This window comes from Mobula birostris, chromosome 6, assembly GCF_030028105.1.
Source record: "Mobula birostris isolate sMobBir1 chromosome 6, sMobBir1.hap1, whole genome shotgun sequence".
Classification (NCBI taxonomy): Eukaryota; Metazoa; Chordata; class Chondrichthyes; order Myliobatiformes; family Myliobatidae; genus Mobula; species Mobula birostris.
In genome coordinates this window covers 144,579,490-144,596,856 of record NC_092375.1, presented here as the reverse complement: position 1 = coordinate 144,596,856, position 17,367 = coordinate 144,579,490, and the positions used below count along the sequence as shown (strand labels likewise).

Here is a 17,367-nt window from a genome sequence, read left to right as displayed (position 1 = left end):
GCTGCCGGCGACAGTGGTGGAGATGGATACAGTAGGGTCTTTTAAGATACTCCTGGACAGGTACATGGAGCTCAGAAAAATAGAGGGCTATGGGTAACCCTAGGTAATTTCTAAGGTAAGGACATGTTCGGCACAACTTTGTGGGCCAAAGGGCCTATATTGTGCTGTAGGTTTTCTATGTTTCTATGTAACTTACTCATTTACTGGCCTGTAATTTCCTGGATTATTCCTAGAGCCTTTCTTAAACAATGGAACAACATTGGCTATCCCCCAATCCTCTGGCACCTCGACCATGGCTGAAGATGTTTTAAATACCTTTGTTAGGGCCTCTGCAATTTCTACACCAGCTTCCCACAGAGTATGAGGGAGCACCTTGTCAGACTCTGGGGATTTATTGACCCTTATTTGCCTGAAGGCAGCAAACACCTCCTCCTTTGTGATCTGTATACGGTCCATGACCTCACTGCTGCTTTGCCTCATTTCTATAGACTGTGTGTCCACCTCTTGAGTAAAGGCAGATGCAAAAATTTCATTTAAGATCTCCTCCATCTCTTTCAGCTCCATGCATAGATTACACTCGCATCTTCCAATTTTGTCCCTTGCTATCATTTTGCTCTTAATATATCTGTGAAAGCCCTTAGGCTTCTTCTTCTCCCTGTCTGCCAGAGAAATCTTATGCCATGTTTTAGCCCTCCTGATTTCCTTGTGTTCTCTTGCATTTCCTATACTCCTCAAGTACTTCATTTGTTCATTTCTGCCTATATTTGCTATGCACCTCCTTTTTCTTAACCAGGGCCTTAATAGCACTGAAAATCCTTGCCTTTTCTGATAGGAACATACAAACTCTGTGCTCTCAAAATTTCACTTTTGAAGGTCTCCCACTTACCAACTACACTTTTGCTGGAAAACAACCTGTCCCAATCCACACATGCCAGATCCTTTCTGATACCATCAAAATTGACCTTTCTCTAATTTAGAATCTCAACCTGGGGACCAGACCTAACCTTTTCCATAATTATCTTGAAACTATTTGGCATTATGATCACCAGTTGCAAAGTGTTCCTCTACACAAACTCCTGTCAGCTGCCTGTCACATTCCCTGAGATCTAGGGAGATCTAGTATCGCATTCTCTCCAGCTGGGAATTCTAGGTACTGATTGAGGAAACTTCCCTGAACACATTTGACAAACTCTTTTCCCATCCAGCTCTTTTACAGTATGGGATTCCCAGTCAATATATGGAAAGTTAAAATCACCTACAATATACTATCAGAACCTTATGTTTTGTGCAGCAGCATGTGATCTCTCTATAAATTTGCTCCTCTATAACCCAAGGACTGTTGGGTGGTCTATAATATAATCCCATTAGCATGGTCATCCATTTCTTATTCCTCAGTTCCAGCCATATAGCTCAATAGATGAGCTCTCCAGTCAGCCCTAACTGAGCACTGCCTTGACATTTTCCCTGACTAGTAATGCCACCCCACCCCCTTTTCCCTCGCAGTCTGTCACACCTAAAACAATAGAACCCCGGAACATTGAGCTGCTAGTCCTGTCCTGCCACCCCCTTGCAGCAGCAGCAAATCTTCCCGTTATCATATTAGTTCTCTTCAGTTCAGGTACATAATGTCCCTTCTATACAGGTCCTACCTTCCCTGGAAGAGAGCCTAATGATCCAAAAAGCTGAAGCCCTCCTTCCCTGCACCACCTCCTTGGCTGTGTATATGATCTTCCTATTATGGTCTCTTTTTCACATGGCATGGTTAACGATCCCGAGTTCACAACCCTGGAGGGCCTGTCCTTTAACTTAGCACCTGAGTCCCTGAACTCACTTCGCAGGACCTCATCACCCATTCTACCAATGACGTGGACCACGGCGTCCAGCTGCTTATCCTCCCACTTAAGAATTTTGTGGACTTGGTCCGAGATGTCCATCACCCAGAATGCAACACACCATTCAGGAATCTCATAATCATCCTCAGAACGTCCTTTCTGTTCCCCTAACCAATGAGCCCCCCATATCTACAGTTCACCCTTTCTTTCCCCCTTCCCTTCTGAGCCACAGAGCCAGACTCACTGCCAGAGACCTGACTGCTGTGGCTTTCCCCTGCTAGGTCATTCTCCCCCTCCCCCTCCCCCCCCCCACAGTATCCAAAATGTTGAGGGGAATGGCCACAGGGATACTCAGCACTAGGTGCCTATCCCCTTTTGCCCTCTTCCCAGTCACCCAGGTACCTGTGTCCTGCATTTTGACTGTAATTACCTCCCTTCGAGTCCTGTCTATCAGCTTCTGAAATGATCCAGTGTTCATTCAGTTCCAGTTCCGATTCCTTAACACAATCTGTCAGAAGCTGCAGCTGGATGCACTTCTTGCAGGTGTAGTCATCAGGCATACTGGCAGTCTCCCGGCCTTACCACATCCCATAACAGGAGCATTCCACTATCCTGCCTGGCTGGCATCACCACTACTCTAAATTTGCAATAAGAAAGAAAGAATAACAAAAAAAAATCCACTTAGAGCCTATGGCTCTCTTCGCCGAAGTCTCAGTGAGCCAACTCCCCACTCTAACACTGACCCATTCACACAATGGCCACTCTGCTTAAACCTGACTTCTTTTTATTGGTCCTTGCCAAGTGTCTTAATTATGCACAATCCAATGTCTCCTCAGAAACTATGGTGTGCAAAGTGTGCTGAATGCCCCCGATCCCTTCTTTTAAACTCTGTCTCCTCGGGAGCTGTGGCACACAAAAGAATACGTTTTCTGAAGAAAGGTTGAGTGAGTTAGAGCTTTTCTCTTTGGAGACAAGGCAGAGGAGAGGTGATTTTTATAGAGACATGTAAGATTATGAGAGGCACAAACAGAGTGGACAGCCAGCGCCTTTTTCCCAGGACAACATTGGCCAATACCAGAGGATATCCATTTAAAGCAAGTGAAGGAATGTTTAGGGGAGATGTCAGAGGTAGCCTTTTTTGCACAGAGAGTGGTAAGTGCCTGGAATGCAATGCTGGGGTTGTTGGCAGAGGCTGATATAAAAGGGACATTTAAGAGATTCATAGATAGGTACATGGATATAAGGAGGGCTCTGGCTCTGTCGGAGGGAAGGATTCGACTGATTGTGGAATAGGTTTATATCGATTTGCATAACATCATGGGCTGGAAGGCCTGTACTGTGCTGTACCTATGTTCTATGCCATAGGAAGGGTAGCACTGGAGAGAGTGCAGAGCAGATTCACTAGAATATTGCCTGGCATGGAGCCATTCAGTTATGGGGAGAGACTGGAGAAGCAAGATCTGTTTGGAGGTATGGAGAGAAGACTGGTGCAGGGTTCTGAGTTGGATGATCAGCCATGATCATACTGAATGGCGGTGCAGGCTCGAAGGGCCAGATGGCCTACTCCTGCACCTATTTTCTATGTTTTTCCTGGACAGTAGCAGATTAAGGAGGGACATGATTGGATTGTATAGAGCTGTGAAGAGGTATAGATAGGGTAGACTTCAGGCAACTTTTCCCTCTATCAGACACAAATAAAACTGGAAGATACAGATTTTCGTTAAAGGGGGAGAGATATAGAGGGGATGTAAGAGTCAACCACCTTCACCCAGAGAGTGGCAAGTGCCTGAAATGCACTGCCAGAAAATACTTGAGGCTGAGCTGGTGACTGTATTTCAACAGTGTCCTGATGACCAGGGGCAGTGGACCATGTGCTGCTGGAATATAGAGTTAATATGGAAGGGTGCCCACCGTTCAGTATGAAAACAGGAAATTCAACGTGAATGAGTTGGGCTGAATAGCCGATTTCCATGCTGTGAGATTCGATAATACATGTTCAATATTCAGATCACCCTGTACATCATCTTGCAGTCTTGGTAATGGCTATCAGATCACTGTGATTTTTCTTTGAACTTTGTTAAGTGCTGTTAAGGCATTGATTTTTTTTTCTTAATGTTATTTAATTTTAGTACGTCAAAGTGTATTTAAGTAAGTATAATGTTTAATATTTTTAGAGTAAATATCTTTTTGAATTGTTTGTAAAGTTCAGTATTTGTCACAAAATAAGTGTATGACAACTGGAAGCTTTTTAAAAGTGATTAGAGCAGCTTCAGGATCCACTCTCAGAAATTTAATTTGGCAGGGAGATGAGAACCGGAGTGATAGGGCTGAGGATGGGGCAGTTGGTTTACAAGTAGATGCAGTGTGTCATGAGACTGTGAGGAAGGACAAGCAGATGAAAGGGCAAAATTGCAGTCAGTGGGGTGAGTTGAAGGGCGAAATCGAAGAGGGTAATGCATACAGAACTGAAGGTGGTATATTTGAATGTATGCAGTATACAGAGTAAGGTAGATGGTCTTGTAGTGCAGTTAGAGACTGGCAGGTATTATGTCGGCATCACTGAGTTGTGTCTTTAGGAAGGTCATAGTTGGGAGTTTAACATCCAAGGACACACATTGTATCAAAAAGGACAGGCAGGTCAGCAGAGGGTGTGAGATGGCTCTGTTGGAAAAAAATTAAATCAAATTCTTAATTCTTAAAACAGGTAAAGTAGGATTCAAAGGTGTAGAATCCTTGTGGGTAGAGTTAAGAAACTGCAAGAGTAAAAAAAAACCCCAATGGGAGTTATATACAGACCTCTGAACCATAGCCAGGATGTGGGATATAAATTACAGTGGGAGATAGAAAAGGTATTTAAAAAGGGTAATTTATGATAGTCATGGAGGATTTCAATATGCAGATGTATTGGGAAAATCAGGTCAGTGCTGGATCCCAAGAGAGAGAATTTATTAAATATCTACAAGAAGCCTTTTTAGAACAGTTTGTAGTTGAGCCCACTAGGGGAAGTGCAAATCTGGATTGGGTGTTGTGTAATAAACCAGATTGATTAGCGAGCTTAGTAAAAGAACTGTTGGGCTGCATGATCATAATATGATAGAATTCACCTTGCAGTTTGAGAGAAAGATAAAGTCAGATATATCAGTATCAGAGCGAAGTAAAGGGAATTACATGAGAGAAGAACTGGCCAAAATTGATTGCAAGGGGACTATAGCAGGGATGATGGCACAACTGCAATGGCTGGAGTTTCTGGGAACAATTCGGAAAACTCAGGATAGATAGATCGCAAAAATGAAGAAGTATTCTAAAGGGAGGATGAGGCAACCATAACTGTCAAGGGAAGTCAAAGACAACATAAAAGGAAAAAGAGAGGGCATAAAATTTAGCAAAAATTAGAGAGAAGTTAGAGGTTTGGGGAGATTTTAAAAACCAACAAAGGCAACTAAAAAGATGTGAACATTTGAAATATGAAGGTAAGCTAGCCAATAATATGAAAGAGGATACCAAAAGTACTTCCAGATATATAAAGAGTAAAAGTGAGGTGAGAGTGTACAGTATAGGTATCGGACAACTGGAAAATGGCACTGGAGGGTAATGGGAGCAAAGAAATGGCAGATAAACTTAATAAGCATTTTGTGTCAGTTTTCACTGTGGAAGACAGCTAGCAGTATGCCAGAAATTTGAATGTTAGGGCAGAGGTGAGTGTAGTTGCTTTTACTAAGGAGAAGGTGCTTGGGAATCTGAAAGGTCTGAAAGTAGTCAAGCAACCTGGACCAGATGGACTTCACCCCAGGGTTCTGAAAGTGATACTTGAAGAGATTGTGGAGATATTTGTAATGATCTTTCAAGAATCACTGGATTCTGGAATGGAACTGGAAAGCTGGAAAATTGCAAATGCCACACCACTATTTAAGAAAGGGGTTGGGATTTAGAAGGAAGGAAATTATAGGCCAGTTACTCAGACATCAGTGGTTGGGAAGACATGGGAATCCATTATTAAGGATGTAATTTCAGTGCAAAGTCAGCATGGTTTCCATGAGGGGAGATCTTGCTGACAAATTTGTTGAAATTTTTTTGAAGAATTAACCGGCAGGATAGACAAAGAAGAGTCAGTGGATGTTGTTTATTTGGATTTTCAGAAGGCTTTTGACAAGGTGTTTCAGATGAGACTGCTTAACAAGCAAGAGTCCATGATATTATAGGAAAGATACTGGCATGGATAGAAGATTGGCTGATTGCAAGTGACAAAGAGTGGGAATAAAGGGGGCCTTTTCTGGTTGGCTGCCAGTGACTGGTGGTGATCTGCATGGGTCAGTATTGGGACCACCTCTTTTCACGTTATATGTCAATGATTTGGATGACAGAAAATCATAGCCCTGTGGCCAGTTTTGCAGATGGTAGGAGGATAGGTGGTGGGACAGGTAGTGTTGAGAATGGTATGAAGATCAGTTTCTCATTCTGGTTAAAAAAAACTATTTTGCTCCCCCTCCGCTTCCCCTCTTAGTCTATTCCCCACTCTGACCTCTTACTTTTTCTCACCTACCTATCATCTCTACCTGGATCTCTCCCCCCGCCCCGCCCTTATTCCATTTCTGCTATGGTCTGCTCTCCTCTTCTATTGGATTCCAGCCGTGTATCTTTCCTGTCCACCTGGCTTCACCTATCACCTTCTAGCTAGCCACCTTCCCCTCCCCCTCCCTTTTTATTTCATTGTCTTCCCCCTTCCTTTCCAGTCCTGCAGGAGGGTCTCGGCCTGAAGCTTCAGCTGTTTATGCATTTCCATAGATGCTGCCTGACCTGCTGAGTTTCTCCAGCATTTTCTGTGTGTGGCTTTGGTATGTAGGATGTAGGGAGTCTGCAGGAGGACATGGACAAATTGGGAGAATGGGCAAAGAGGTGGCAGATGGAATATAGTGTGGGGAAGTATATGGTTATACACATTAGTCGAAAGAATAAATGTGTAGACTCTTTTCTAAATGGAGAAAAATACAGAAATCTGAGGTGCAAAGGGACTTGGGAGTCCTTGTGGAAGATTCCCTAGACATTAATTTCAAGATTGAAAGTACGTTTATTTTTGAAGTATGTATGTAGTATACAACCCTGAGATTTGTCTTCCCCTTGCAGGTTGTGTCAATGGTAAGGAAGGCAAATGCAATGTTAGCATTCATTTTGAGGGGACTAGAACATAAGAGCAAGGATGTAATGCTGTGGCTTTATTAGGCATTGGTCAGACCATATGGAGTATTGTGAGCAGATTTGGGGCTCTTATTTACAAAAAAATGTGCTGGCATTGGAGACATTCTAGAAGAGAGGTACACAAGACTGATTCTGGGTAATGAAAGGATTAACGTTTGAGGAGCTTTTGATAGCTCTGGGCTTATACCAGCTGGACTTTAGAAGAATGAGAGGCGGGATCTCATTGAAATCTGATGAATGTTGAAAGAGTGGATGTGAAGAGAATGTTTCCTATAGTGGTTGAATCTTTGACCATAGGGCACAGCCTCAGAATAGAGGGATGTCCATATAGGACACAGATGAGAAGGAACTTATTTAGCGAGAGAGTGGTGAATCTGTGGAATCATTGCCGCAGATGGCTTTGGAGGTCAAGTCTTTGAGTATATTCAAAGTGGAGTTTGATAGATTCTTGATTATTCAAGGCATCAATGTTAACAGGAAGAAGGGGTTTAAGAGGGATAATAAATCAGCCATGATGGAATAGCAGAGCAGACTCAATGGGTCGAATGGCCTAATTCTGGTCTATATTTTATGATCTTATTTAGTTGCTGCTCCTTGACATTTAGCTTTGTAGGATAATTGTGGTAATGAGGCTTTGAGTTTAATTACAGTTGTATGGTAACAAAGATTAAATGAGGCTGTCAAAATCACAAGCCGAATGGAGCATGATTCAAGCTGTTTTTGACTGTTCAAATGTGTGAACTGTGACAATTTCTGGCAATGAAATTTGTAAATGGATATTTTTTGTATCTTTTAGGTCATTCTGAAAGCTTTATTCATGGTGCTTAACCATGATGTTAGTTCTCGGATATGTGATGTTGGGCTAAACATTATAGACTGCTTGCTGCAATTGGATGTGGTTCAAATAGTGGATAAGAATTACAAAACTGCAGAAAACAAGGAGAATAATGTAGGTGACAAGTGGCAGAAAGATGCAGCCAATCACCAGCGAGGAGCACCAGGAGGGTCATCCAGTGCATTTCCAGCTGCACCAGAGGAAGGAGTTGGAAGTGCGGCTGCAAGTGGAGGCAGAGGAGGTGGTGGAGGAGGAGACGATGGAAACAAAAAAAGCGGAAGTCTAGAGGTTTGTTGTTATTTACAATGTTCAGAGTATAAAAGTTTCAAACTTGTGAAATGTAGCATTTCATTCTTAAGCTAATCAGAAATGAGGTATTTTGAATTGTTAATTTGTAGTTATTGTTAAATGGGGTCTATGATTTGACATTACAGTGCAAGTGTAGTGGTCCTGCAAAGATATTGGAGAAATATTCATGTTTTAAGCTGCTTTCAAATACAAAAAAAGGTCAAATGAAGATCCTTTTGGATAATGTTTTTGTTTAAGCAGATGTACTAAAATGCCATTCACCAGTATATCTTCTAATGAAAGTAATAACCTGTAATTTAGAAACTTAAACTGCTTTTAGTTCTTGTGATAAGATATTTCAAAACTAGTTGGATTTCCCACTGGCACAATGTTTCTTTCAATATTTCAGAACATGTTGAAGCAGATCTGATGACCTAAAATAATTGAGCACTTGCCCTTGGACCATGTTTTTTCTCCCCCAGTGTGAACTTTGTCACAACCTTAGAGCTCTGAGCACATTGTTGTAGCACTGGGGAAGGTAGGGACCATTTCAATGCAAGTCGCTGGCTACAGTTGCAGCAAGACTTTGACAGCTGGTGAGGCCCTATTCCCCAGACTCTCTGGATCTCAAAGCTGAAATTGAAATTGAACGTGAATGTCAAAGACATTTGAAAATATTTGTGTACCTTACAAAAAGATGATATTTGATATGTAAAAGATCATATAAAATGTAGAAAAATTAACTTTATAAAACATGAAGATTCATGCCTAAAAAAATTGACCAATATTTCAATAAACTTAATTAAAAAAAGGACACAACCCAAAGGGTTGACTGTCTATTTCTTCCATAGATGCTTCTTGATCCACTTAGTTCCTCCAGCAGCCTGGTTTTTTTTCGGTAAAATAAAGGATTCTGAATATCCATTTTGCCAGTTTACTGATTTATCCCAGTTGCTTTAGTACTTCAGCAGGTAGATTCCTCAGGCTGGGAGCAATGAAGTCTGTAGAAGCCCAGCTTTCCTGCTGAGTCCACTGTAAAAGACAAGGAGATGCGGCAGAACATTCTCATAAAGTCAATTGATCTATTTCAGTTCAACTTCTCACTGATGAGAATTTGAAATAAATGGGTTCATGAGAAGTTAAGTAGTAAAACCAATAACTCTAATCTAAAGTAGTTAACTCAACATTACCATTTTTGAGACATGTGACTCCTACTGGTTAGTAAGTATATATGAATACAAGTATACGGACTTCAGTAAGGCCTTTGACAAGGTTCCACACGGAAGATTAGTTAGGAAGGTTCAATCTTTAGGTATTAATATTGAAGTAGTAAACTGGATTCAGCAGTGGTTGGATGGGAGACGCCAGAGAGTGGTGGTGGATAACTGTTTGTCAGATTGGAGGACAGTGTCTAGTGGTGTGCCGCAGGGATCTGTACAGGGTCCAATGTTGTTTGTCATTTATATTAATGATCTGGATGATGGGGTGGTAAATTGGATTAGTAAGTATGCAGATAATACTAAGATAGGTGGAGTTATGGATAATGAAGTAGGTTTTCAAAGCTTGCAGAGAGATTTAGACCACTTAGAAGAGTGGGCTGAAAGATGGCAGATGGAGTTTAATGCTGATAAATGTGAGGTGCTACATTTTGGAAGGACTAATCAAAATAGATCATATATAGTAAATGGTAGGGCATTGAAGAATGCAGTAGAACAGAGGGATCTAGGAATAATGGTGCATAGTTCCCTGAAGGTGGAATCTCATATGGATACGGTGGTGAAGAAAGCTTTTGGTATGTTGGCCTTTATAAATGAGAGCATTGAGTATAGGAGTTGGGATGTAATGTTGAAATTGTATAAGGCATTGGTACGTCCAAATTTGGAGTATTGTGTACAGTTCTGGTCACCAAATTATAGGAAAGATGTCAACAAAATAGAGAGAGTACAGAGAAGATTTACTAGAATGTTACCTGGGTTTCAGCACCTAAGTTACAGAGAAAGGTTGAACAAGTTGGGTCTTTATTCTTTGGAACATAGAAGGTTGAGGGGGGACTTGATAGAGGTATTTAAAATTATGAGGGGGATAGACAGAGTTGACGTGGATAGGCTTTTTCCATTGAGAATGGGGGAGATTCAAACAAGAGGACATGAGTTGAGAGTTAAAGGGCAGAAGTTTAGGGGTAACATGAAGGGGAACTTCTTTACTCAGAGAGTGGTAACTGTGTGGAATGAGCTTCCAGCAGAAGTGGTTGAGGCAGGTTCGATATTGTTGTTTAAAGTTAAATTGGACAGCTATATGGATAGGAAAGGAATGGAGGATTATGGGCTGAGTGCAGGTCACATTTATTGAAGACGTATCTTTAAAGAGCATCCAACATTGGTGAACTAAAATTCAGTAAAAGCAACAACCATCAAGAGTAGAATTAGAAAAAGAGAGGAAGAGAATATTTCAGACTTTTAAATGGTCAAAATTATTTGAAGGTTCTTTGCCAAATGCTTAACCATATACAGTTTTATTAACAAAAATATCATTTCTATGTGGAAGTACAAAAAACTTGTTACTATGTGAACTTTTAGAATATTTTACTCCAATTGTTTTCTATGAGGAAGTTAATTTGCAAACCAACACTTTATGTTCCTTTGCAATAGTTTCTTTCATTGAAGCACTAAGTTGTACATATATTTACTTAGGAGGAAGATGTCCAAGGGAACATTCATAAGCTTACATTAACAATGCTTATCAAAATTGTAAAATCGTTGGGATGTGCATACGGTTGTGGTGAGGGCCACCGTGGTCTGTCGGGAGATCGTCTCCGCCTTCAGGTATGTGAATTCTGTTTATGAGTGCAAATAACAAATTACATTGCTGTATATGTTGCCAAAAATGTATCTTTATTGATAGAAGTGAAGATAGTAATGGGTAGGGTTTTCACCACTGTTGAATTAACCTTGTGATAAGGTAAATTATAATTAGGGCTACTTTTCAGATTCATTCAAGTTTAAACACACTGATTTTGTGTCTGTTTTAAAATGAATTGAAGATGTTAACATCAGTTCTGCCACTGAACTGAGCGTAAAATGCTATTTTTAAAGAGCAATGTGAAAATTCATTCATAATAGAATTCAGATCTGGTAATAATTTTACTTTTAAGTCAATCATTGTTTATTCAGTGGAATAAATTACATTGTTCTGTTAATCTTTCAGTGCAGCATGACACTTCTACGATGAATTTTTAAATAAAGATCATTTATATTGAAATGTATTAATTATTTTAGGCTCAGAACTGCCTTACAAGATTGTACAAACTTAGCAAAGTACAGTTTCGACAAACTCTACGGGAGTATGTAAACAAGGATTCATTGAATAACGTAGTGGATTTTTTGCATGCTTTGCTTGGGTTTTGTATGGAACCAGTTACTGACAGTAAGTACTCTTGAGATATTATGTTGTCTTTTCTTTATTTAAAAAAAATTACAAGGTGTATATATAATTTGATTATTTTTTAAAAAGTGCTAGAAATAATCAGCAGCTCAGGCATCATATATGGAGAGAGGAACAGTTGATGTCTCAGGTCCTTGACTAGCTCTTTCTACAGATGCTCCCTGACCTGCTGAATATTGCTATTACTTTTTTTTAATATTTTAGATTTCCAGTAGCTTTTTCTTTGCTTTTCAGATATCCGATCGGGTTTGGTTATATGCCGTTGTTTGCAAGGTAGCTACTTCCTCTGTCTGTTTTTAAAATTGTAATGAAATCCACTGTTCCTTTTAAATTTTTGCTTCTTTCTCTTCTCCTTCACTGTATTCTTTAAGCTTGAAATGATAGAAGCATATGTTTATAAAGTTTCAAGCTAAGTTATTCACTATTTCATTCCAATTTATTCACTGATTCAGTGAAATAGGTGAGGAATCAAAAAGAAACATGGATTTATTCATGCATCAGATTGTTGTATCTTCAACATTTGGGAAATTGAGAAGAAAGCTTGATGGCATGTTTCTGTAAACCTGACAATTGATGTGTGACTCCGAATTCTTTTTCTCTGAATTTTAATCAATTTCTGCTTCTTGAAGATGAGTAAATAACATTTATTTCCTAAGATCTGTAGCGATCATTTTTCCTGTTATAAAGAAGGGAACTACTTAGAATTCCCATATGACTTTTAAATAAAATATGATAATCTTCCCTGAAGCTTAACAGCATGAAGGATCTAAAACTTCTGATATTAAAAATATGCCTGCATTACTTTATTAATGAATTCCCAGGAAATGGATCTCCTCTCCTCAAGTAAATTTCTTAAAGTTTATTTGACATCTATACATTTCCCAAAAAATTAGGGTATTCAGGTTTGATCAGCTGGGAGTTGCATGATGCTTTGGTTACTCCAGCCACTGGCGTGGTTCTAATGAGAAGCGTACTATAGGAGAGAATGTTTTATTTAACCCTTTCACTAAATGTAGGAGGTAATGAGAAAGATATTGCCAGAGTCAGCTTATGATTTCAAGGCATTATTCAGGAATGCTGCAATGAATTTATTTCTTATTATTTCAGAGGTGGTCAAACTGAATTGGTGAAATGCCTTCCTATTTTGTGCTTGGGCATAAATGATTAAAAGGGTTTAATCAATTAAAAATAAATAAATATTTTCTTGAAATTCATGAAACTACTTTAAATTATTACAAATATGAACAACAAAAAACTGAAAAATTTAACCTGAATTTACCTTTCTCAATTAAGTTTGGCAATCCCATTCAAATGAAAGCAATGGTGCCAGTTTTGGCTGGGCTAAAACTGAGAGGCTAAATGTGATTGCAGTTAGCTACTCACCTCAGGTTAGCAGTTGAGCAGGAGGTCTGATTCCCAGTTCGTTTACGAATGTTGTAGTTCACAAGTAAAATTCCAAGATGCACTGAGCATAGGAACGTTTACATGGAACTGCTATGCATGGGGCCAGTCCTCTTTTGGCATATTTCTGCCTTTTTGCATCGGTTTAGATTGCTTTGTACATTTGAAAGGTTTGGCGGTGATTAAATTCTTTCTTTACTGTCTGTGTTAAATGCACAAAGTAGAAGTGTAGGTGCCTTGTACTCCAGTGTTTGGTTTGATTGGTATCAATAAATCTAAATTTCAGAACCAGTTTACAGCAAATGTATGCTATGTGGTAGGTTTACTGTATGCATACAGTAGAAGATCAGTTTCTGGTGTTTTAGCTTTTCCTATGATACCCTTATTCACTAATTTTCAAATTCTGTTAGACTTTCAGACCCTTGTTGACATCTTCATCAATGGAGTTTCACATGTATTTTCCACTCAGGTCTTAAATATCATTAAGGCCTACAGCTGTCTCATTCAGAAATTAATCCATTGGGACACATTGGGACCAATATATTTTGGCTCAATTAAGTGGCTGTCCCCAATTAGCCAAAGTTTCATGGAGATAGTTAAAAGATATTAAAAAAACAAACTACTGTTTAACTGAATAACAAATTATGTATTTAAATGAAATACAGAACAAATTAGAACACTATCAATACTAGTGCAGTACTATAAAACAGTAGTAGTTCCTAATTGTTCATCCAGTGTACGCTACCATGTTCTTTTGATTAACTGAAAATGAACAAAATCAATGCAGACACTGGTGTAGACAATGAACTGCACTCATACAATGCTATCGACAATTGCATCCTTCAAATGTTCACTTTCATTGTGACATTCAAGATGATTGTTAAGACCTTCAAATTCTTCATAGTTCCTAACTTGTTGAAGTAATGAAATTATTTCATTTTCACTCAGGCCATTTCTGGCATCGCCAAGCCTGAATGCTTGAAACTGCAGTGAGCAAAGCAGTTCTGAATCATCCTACTGCTTATTTCTCCACAGCTACCAGTGACAAAAATCACTGCTTTTTAAACACAAGTGCACGCAAATGACACTACTTAAAAACTGATTGCTCTAAGCACAGTGTAGTATCTAACAACCCTACGAGTGCATGCATCTGACTCTGGTTAAAAACTATTCAGCAACAGTCTCCTGTCTCAATTAATCATCGTGGTGTTCCAAATAAACAAAATAAGTCCCAGCTATTTTCTTGATTAGATTCTGTTCTTTAAGAGTTGACCCAAATAAGTGACTGCCCCAATTAACCAATGGCCTAATTAACTGGAATCCACTGTAAGTTATTTGCTGACCAGTGGGAATGAGTAAGGGAGATTTATGAACATTAAACCTGGGTTATAATATGTCAGAAAGATGTGAATCAGGATTCTGGAGATAAAACATTCATTTGTATTTTCTGTATGTTTAGACAAGGCTGGGTTTGGAAATAATTTTACAACTGGCGACAGTAAATCAGCTACACGGAATATGGAAGCAATTATTGTGAGCTGCATGTTCAAACCTCTAATCACCCGATGTGCATCAACTACACATGAACTGCATAGTGCCGAGAATCTGGTGAGCATCTCCTTTGGGACTAATTTGTTGCAGCTCTGACACTATCATTATAACCAATCACTTCACAATAACTTGCTTGTGAATTATTTTCCACAAGGGCCTTGTAGATTAAAGAAATACCTTGATCATTTTTGTGGTTTATTGAAAATCAAGATGTTCTAAAAATGGTAATGAATGGTAAAGGAAGTGCTCATTTGCAACATAATCCCACCTTTGACCAAGTTTTTGATAATCTTCTTTAATATTCCTTATTTGCCGGTGCCTGTTTTGCTTTTTATGTTCCTGGGAATTATCTTAGTCTTACTACATTATAACTTGTACACAAACACAAGTTGTTGCTTTTTTTGCTGCAGGGTCTTTATTGTGACATTCGTCAGCTTGTTCAATTCATCAAAGAAGCTCATGGGAATGTTTTTCGAAGAGTGACACTCAGTGCTCTCCTAGATAGTGCAGAAAAAGTAACACCTGGTAAGAAACCTGAAGAAACTGAGGAAAAGAAAGTGTCTGTCAGCAAAAGGTATTCAGCTCTTACATCTTCCAAAGAATTTAATTTTTATTTGTGGCTGTAAATTTCTAACAACTGATGTAGTCTTAATCTGAAAGTGTGGTGTGTAATTAATGAGCTTAACGATTTTTGTCCTTATAAGGAAAGAAGTATATTCATATTGCGCAGTGTTATCATGGCAGTAATCAAGTGAACAATTCATTTACATTATCCCCTATTGGTTAAAAGTTTAATTTAATATTGTCCAGTTTATTACCTAAAAATGAATGTGGCTTCATCCTTTTTGGGGAGGGAACGCCGACTCAGACCATGAGAGGCTTGCGTCGGGCATTTTCATGCCTTACATCCTATATGGCATGCGGTATATTCCTGACCTCATTCTCAGGATTTGATCGTATGACATGCGCTCTGCCTGGGGAGCTTGTCTGAAATTAATGTTATGTGCATTCAGAAATAAATCCAGGATTCGGTGAAATAATGATGGCACATCTTTGAAATAAATGTTCCTGGAAATTATGATGTCATTGTCATTGGAAATTCATTATTGTTTGGGACTTGCTCTATACTTCAAACTTAATTACAATTTCAAATGGCTGCAATATAATAGTGTCCATATTCTCGCCACTTAAACTGAAAAATAAAGATGCTGGAAATCTGGCAGGAGGCTGATTTATTGATCTCGGGCAAATGCCTTTGATTAGACATTATTCACATGTTACAGGCAATTAATCTGAAGATAATCCTCAGGCATACTTTTGTGAATCGTATCAAAGTGTTGAGTGACCAGAATGGAGTCACTTTAATAAATATTTACAGAAGCATTGAGTTCAGATTGGCAACCAAATGCTTCGTCAATCAAATCATTCTCCCTGAGATATATCACTTGACATTGCACTTCTTCCCATCAAAATAATTACCACTAAGAAACACTAAAATACTGAAAGAATTCCTGTTTCATTACCATAACTAGAATTAGAGTTATCACAAAGAGATATCATATAAATGTAATTGCAAAGAAAGCACAACAGCACCTCTGCTTACTTAGGAGTCTGCAAAGATTCGGCATGTCATCAAAAACCTTAACAAACTTCTATAGTTACATAAGAAAGTGTATTGACTGGCTGCATTACAGCCCGGTATGGGAACACAAATGCCTTAAAGTGGATAATCCTACAAAAGGTGGCAGGTTTGGCCCAGTGCATCACACGTAAAACCCTCCCAACATTGAGCACATCTACATGAAACACTTTTGTAGAAAAGCAGCATTCATCATCAAAGATCCTCACCACCCAGGCCAAGCTCTTTTTTCATTGCTGCCATCAGGTAGAAGGTACAGGTGCCTCAGGATTCGCACCACCAGGTTCAAGAACAGTTACTACCCCTCAACCGTCAGGCTCTTGAACAAAAGAGGATAACTACACTCATCTATTGAGATGTCCCCACATTCAATGGTTTCATTTTAAGGATTCTTTATCTTGTTATCTCATGCTCTCATAATTTATTGCTATTTATTTATATTTGCATTTGCACAGTTTGTTGTCTTCTATGCTCTTGCTTTTCCCTTGATCCTGTTACAGTTACTGTTCTATAGATTTCCTGAGTATGCTTGCAGGAAAAAGAATCTCAGGGTTGTATGCAATGACATGTATGTACTCTGATAATAAATTTTACTTTGACCTTTGAGATTGTAACATTGGTTGACCTTAAGAAATTGTTATTGCATATGATAATTATTCTTGTGCTAATATCACAAAATAAATCATGGGGGAATAGACTTTATACTTACATTTCTATTTTTGAATTACCGTATGCTAGGATAAGTGATCAGTCAATCTGGTTCACATTATGTCATTATAATACTGTGCCTTCAGAAACAAAATAATGACCTCAGTAAGGAACTAGAGAATAAAAATTATAGCACAAAGCAGTAGTTGTTTTATATATCCATTTAATATGATTCAGTAAGAAGTGATTATGAGTGCAAAAACAAGTTGTAGGCCAACTGGCCCATCAAGCCAACCCTGCCATTCACTATGATCATAGCTGATATATTCTGACCAGTTTCCTCTTGTCAATTTCTTGATCTTTCAAAAAGTAATCTGTCTCCACTTAAATATTTCCCATGATCCAGCTTCTCAACTCTAGGGTGTAGAATTCAAGTGATTCAGCACCTTCTGCAGGAAGAAATTTCTTCTCACCTCTGTGTTAAATAATCCACCCCTTATTTTGTAACTAACTCCCCTTGTTCGAAGTTCCCCTGATGC

General features: G+C 39.0%; 1 protein-coding gene across 1 annotated transcript in view; it reads left to right on the top strand.

The window, feature by feature from the left end:
• Positions 1 to 17,367, top strand: part of LOC140198605 (protein unc-80 homolog) — a 227,770-nt gene that overhangs the window by 61,705 nt on the left and 148,698 nt on the right. Inside the window, 6 exon segments of the mRNA XM_072259605.1 lie at positions 7,822 to 8,140; positions 9,207 to 9,220; positions 10,839 to 10,970; positions 11,424 to 11,571; positions 14,450 to 14,598; positions 14,952 to 15,115. Coding sequence (XP_072115706.1) covers positions 7,822 to 8,140; positions 9,207 to 9,220; positions 10,839 to 10,970; positions 11,424 to 11,571; positions 14,450 to 14,598; positions 14,952 to 15,115 — 926 coding nt within the window.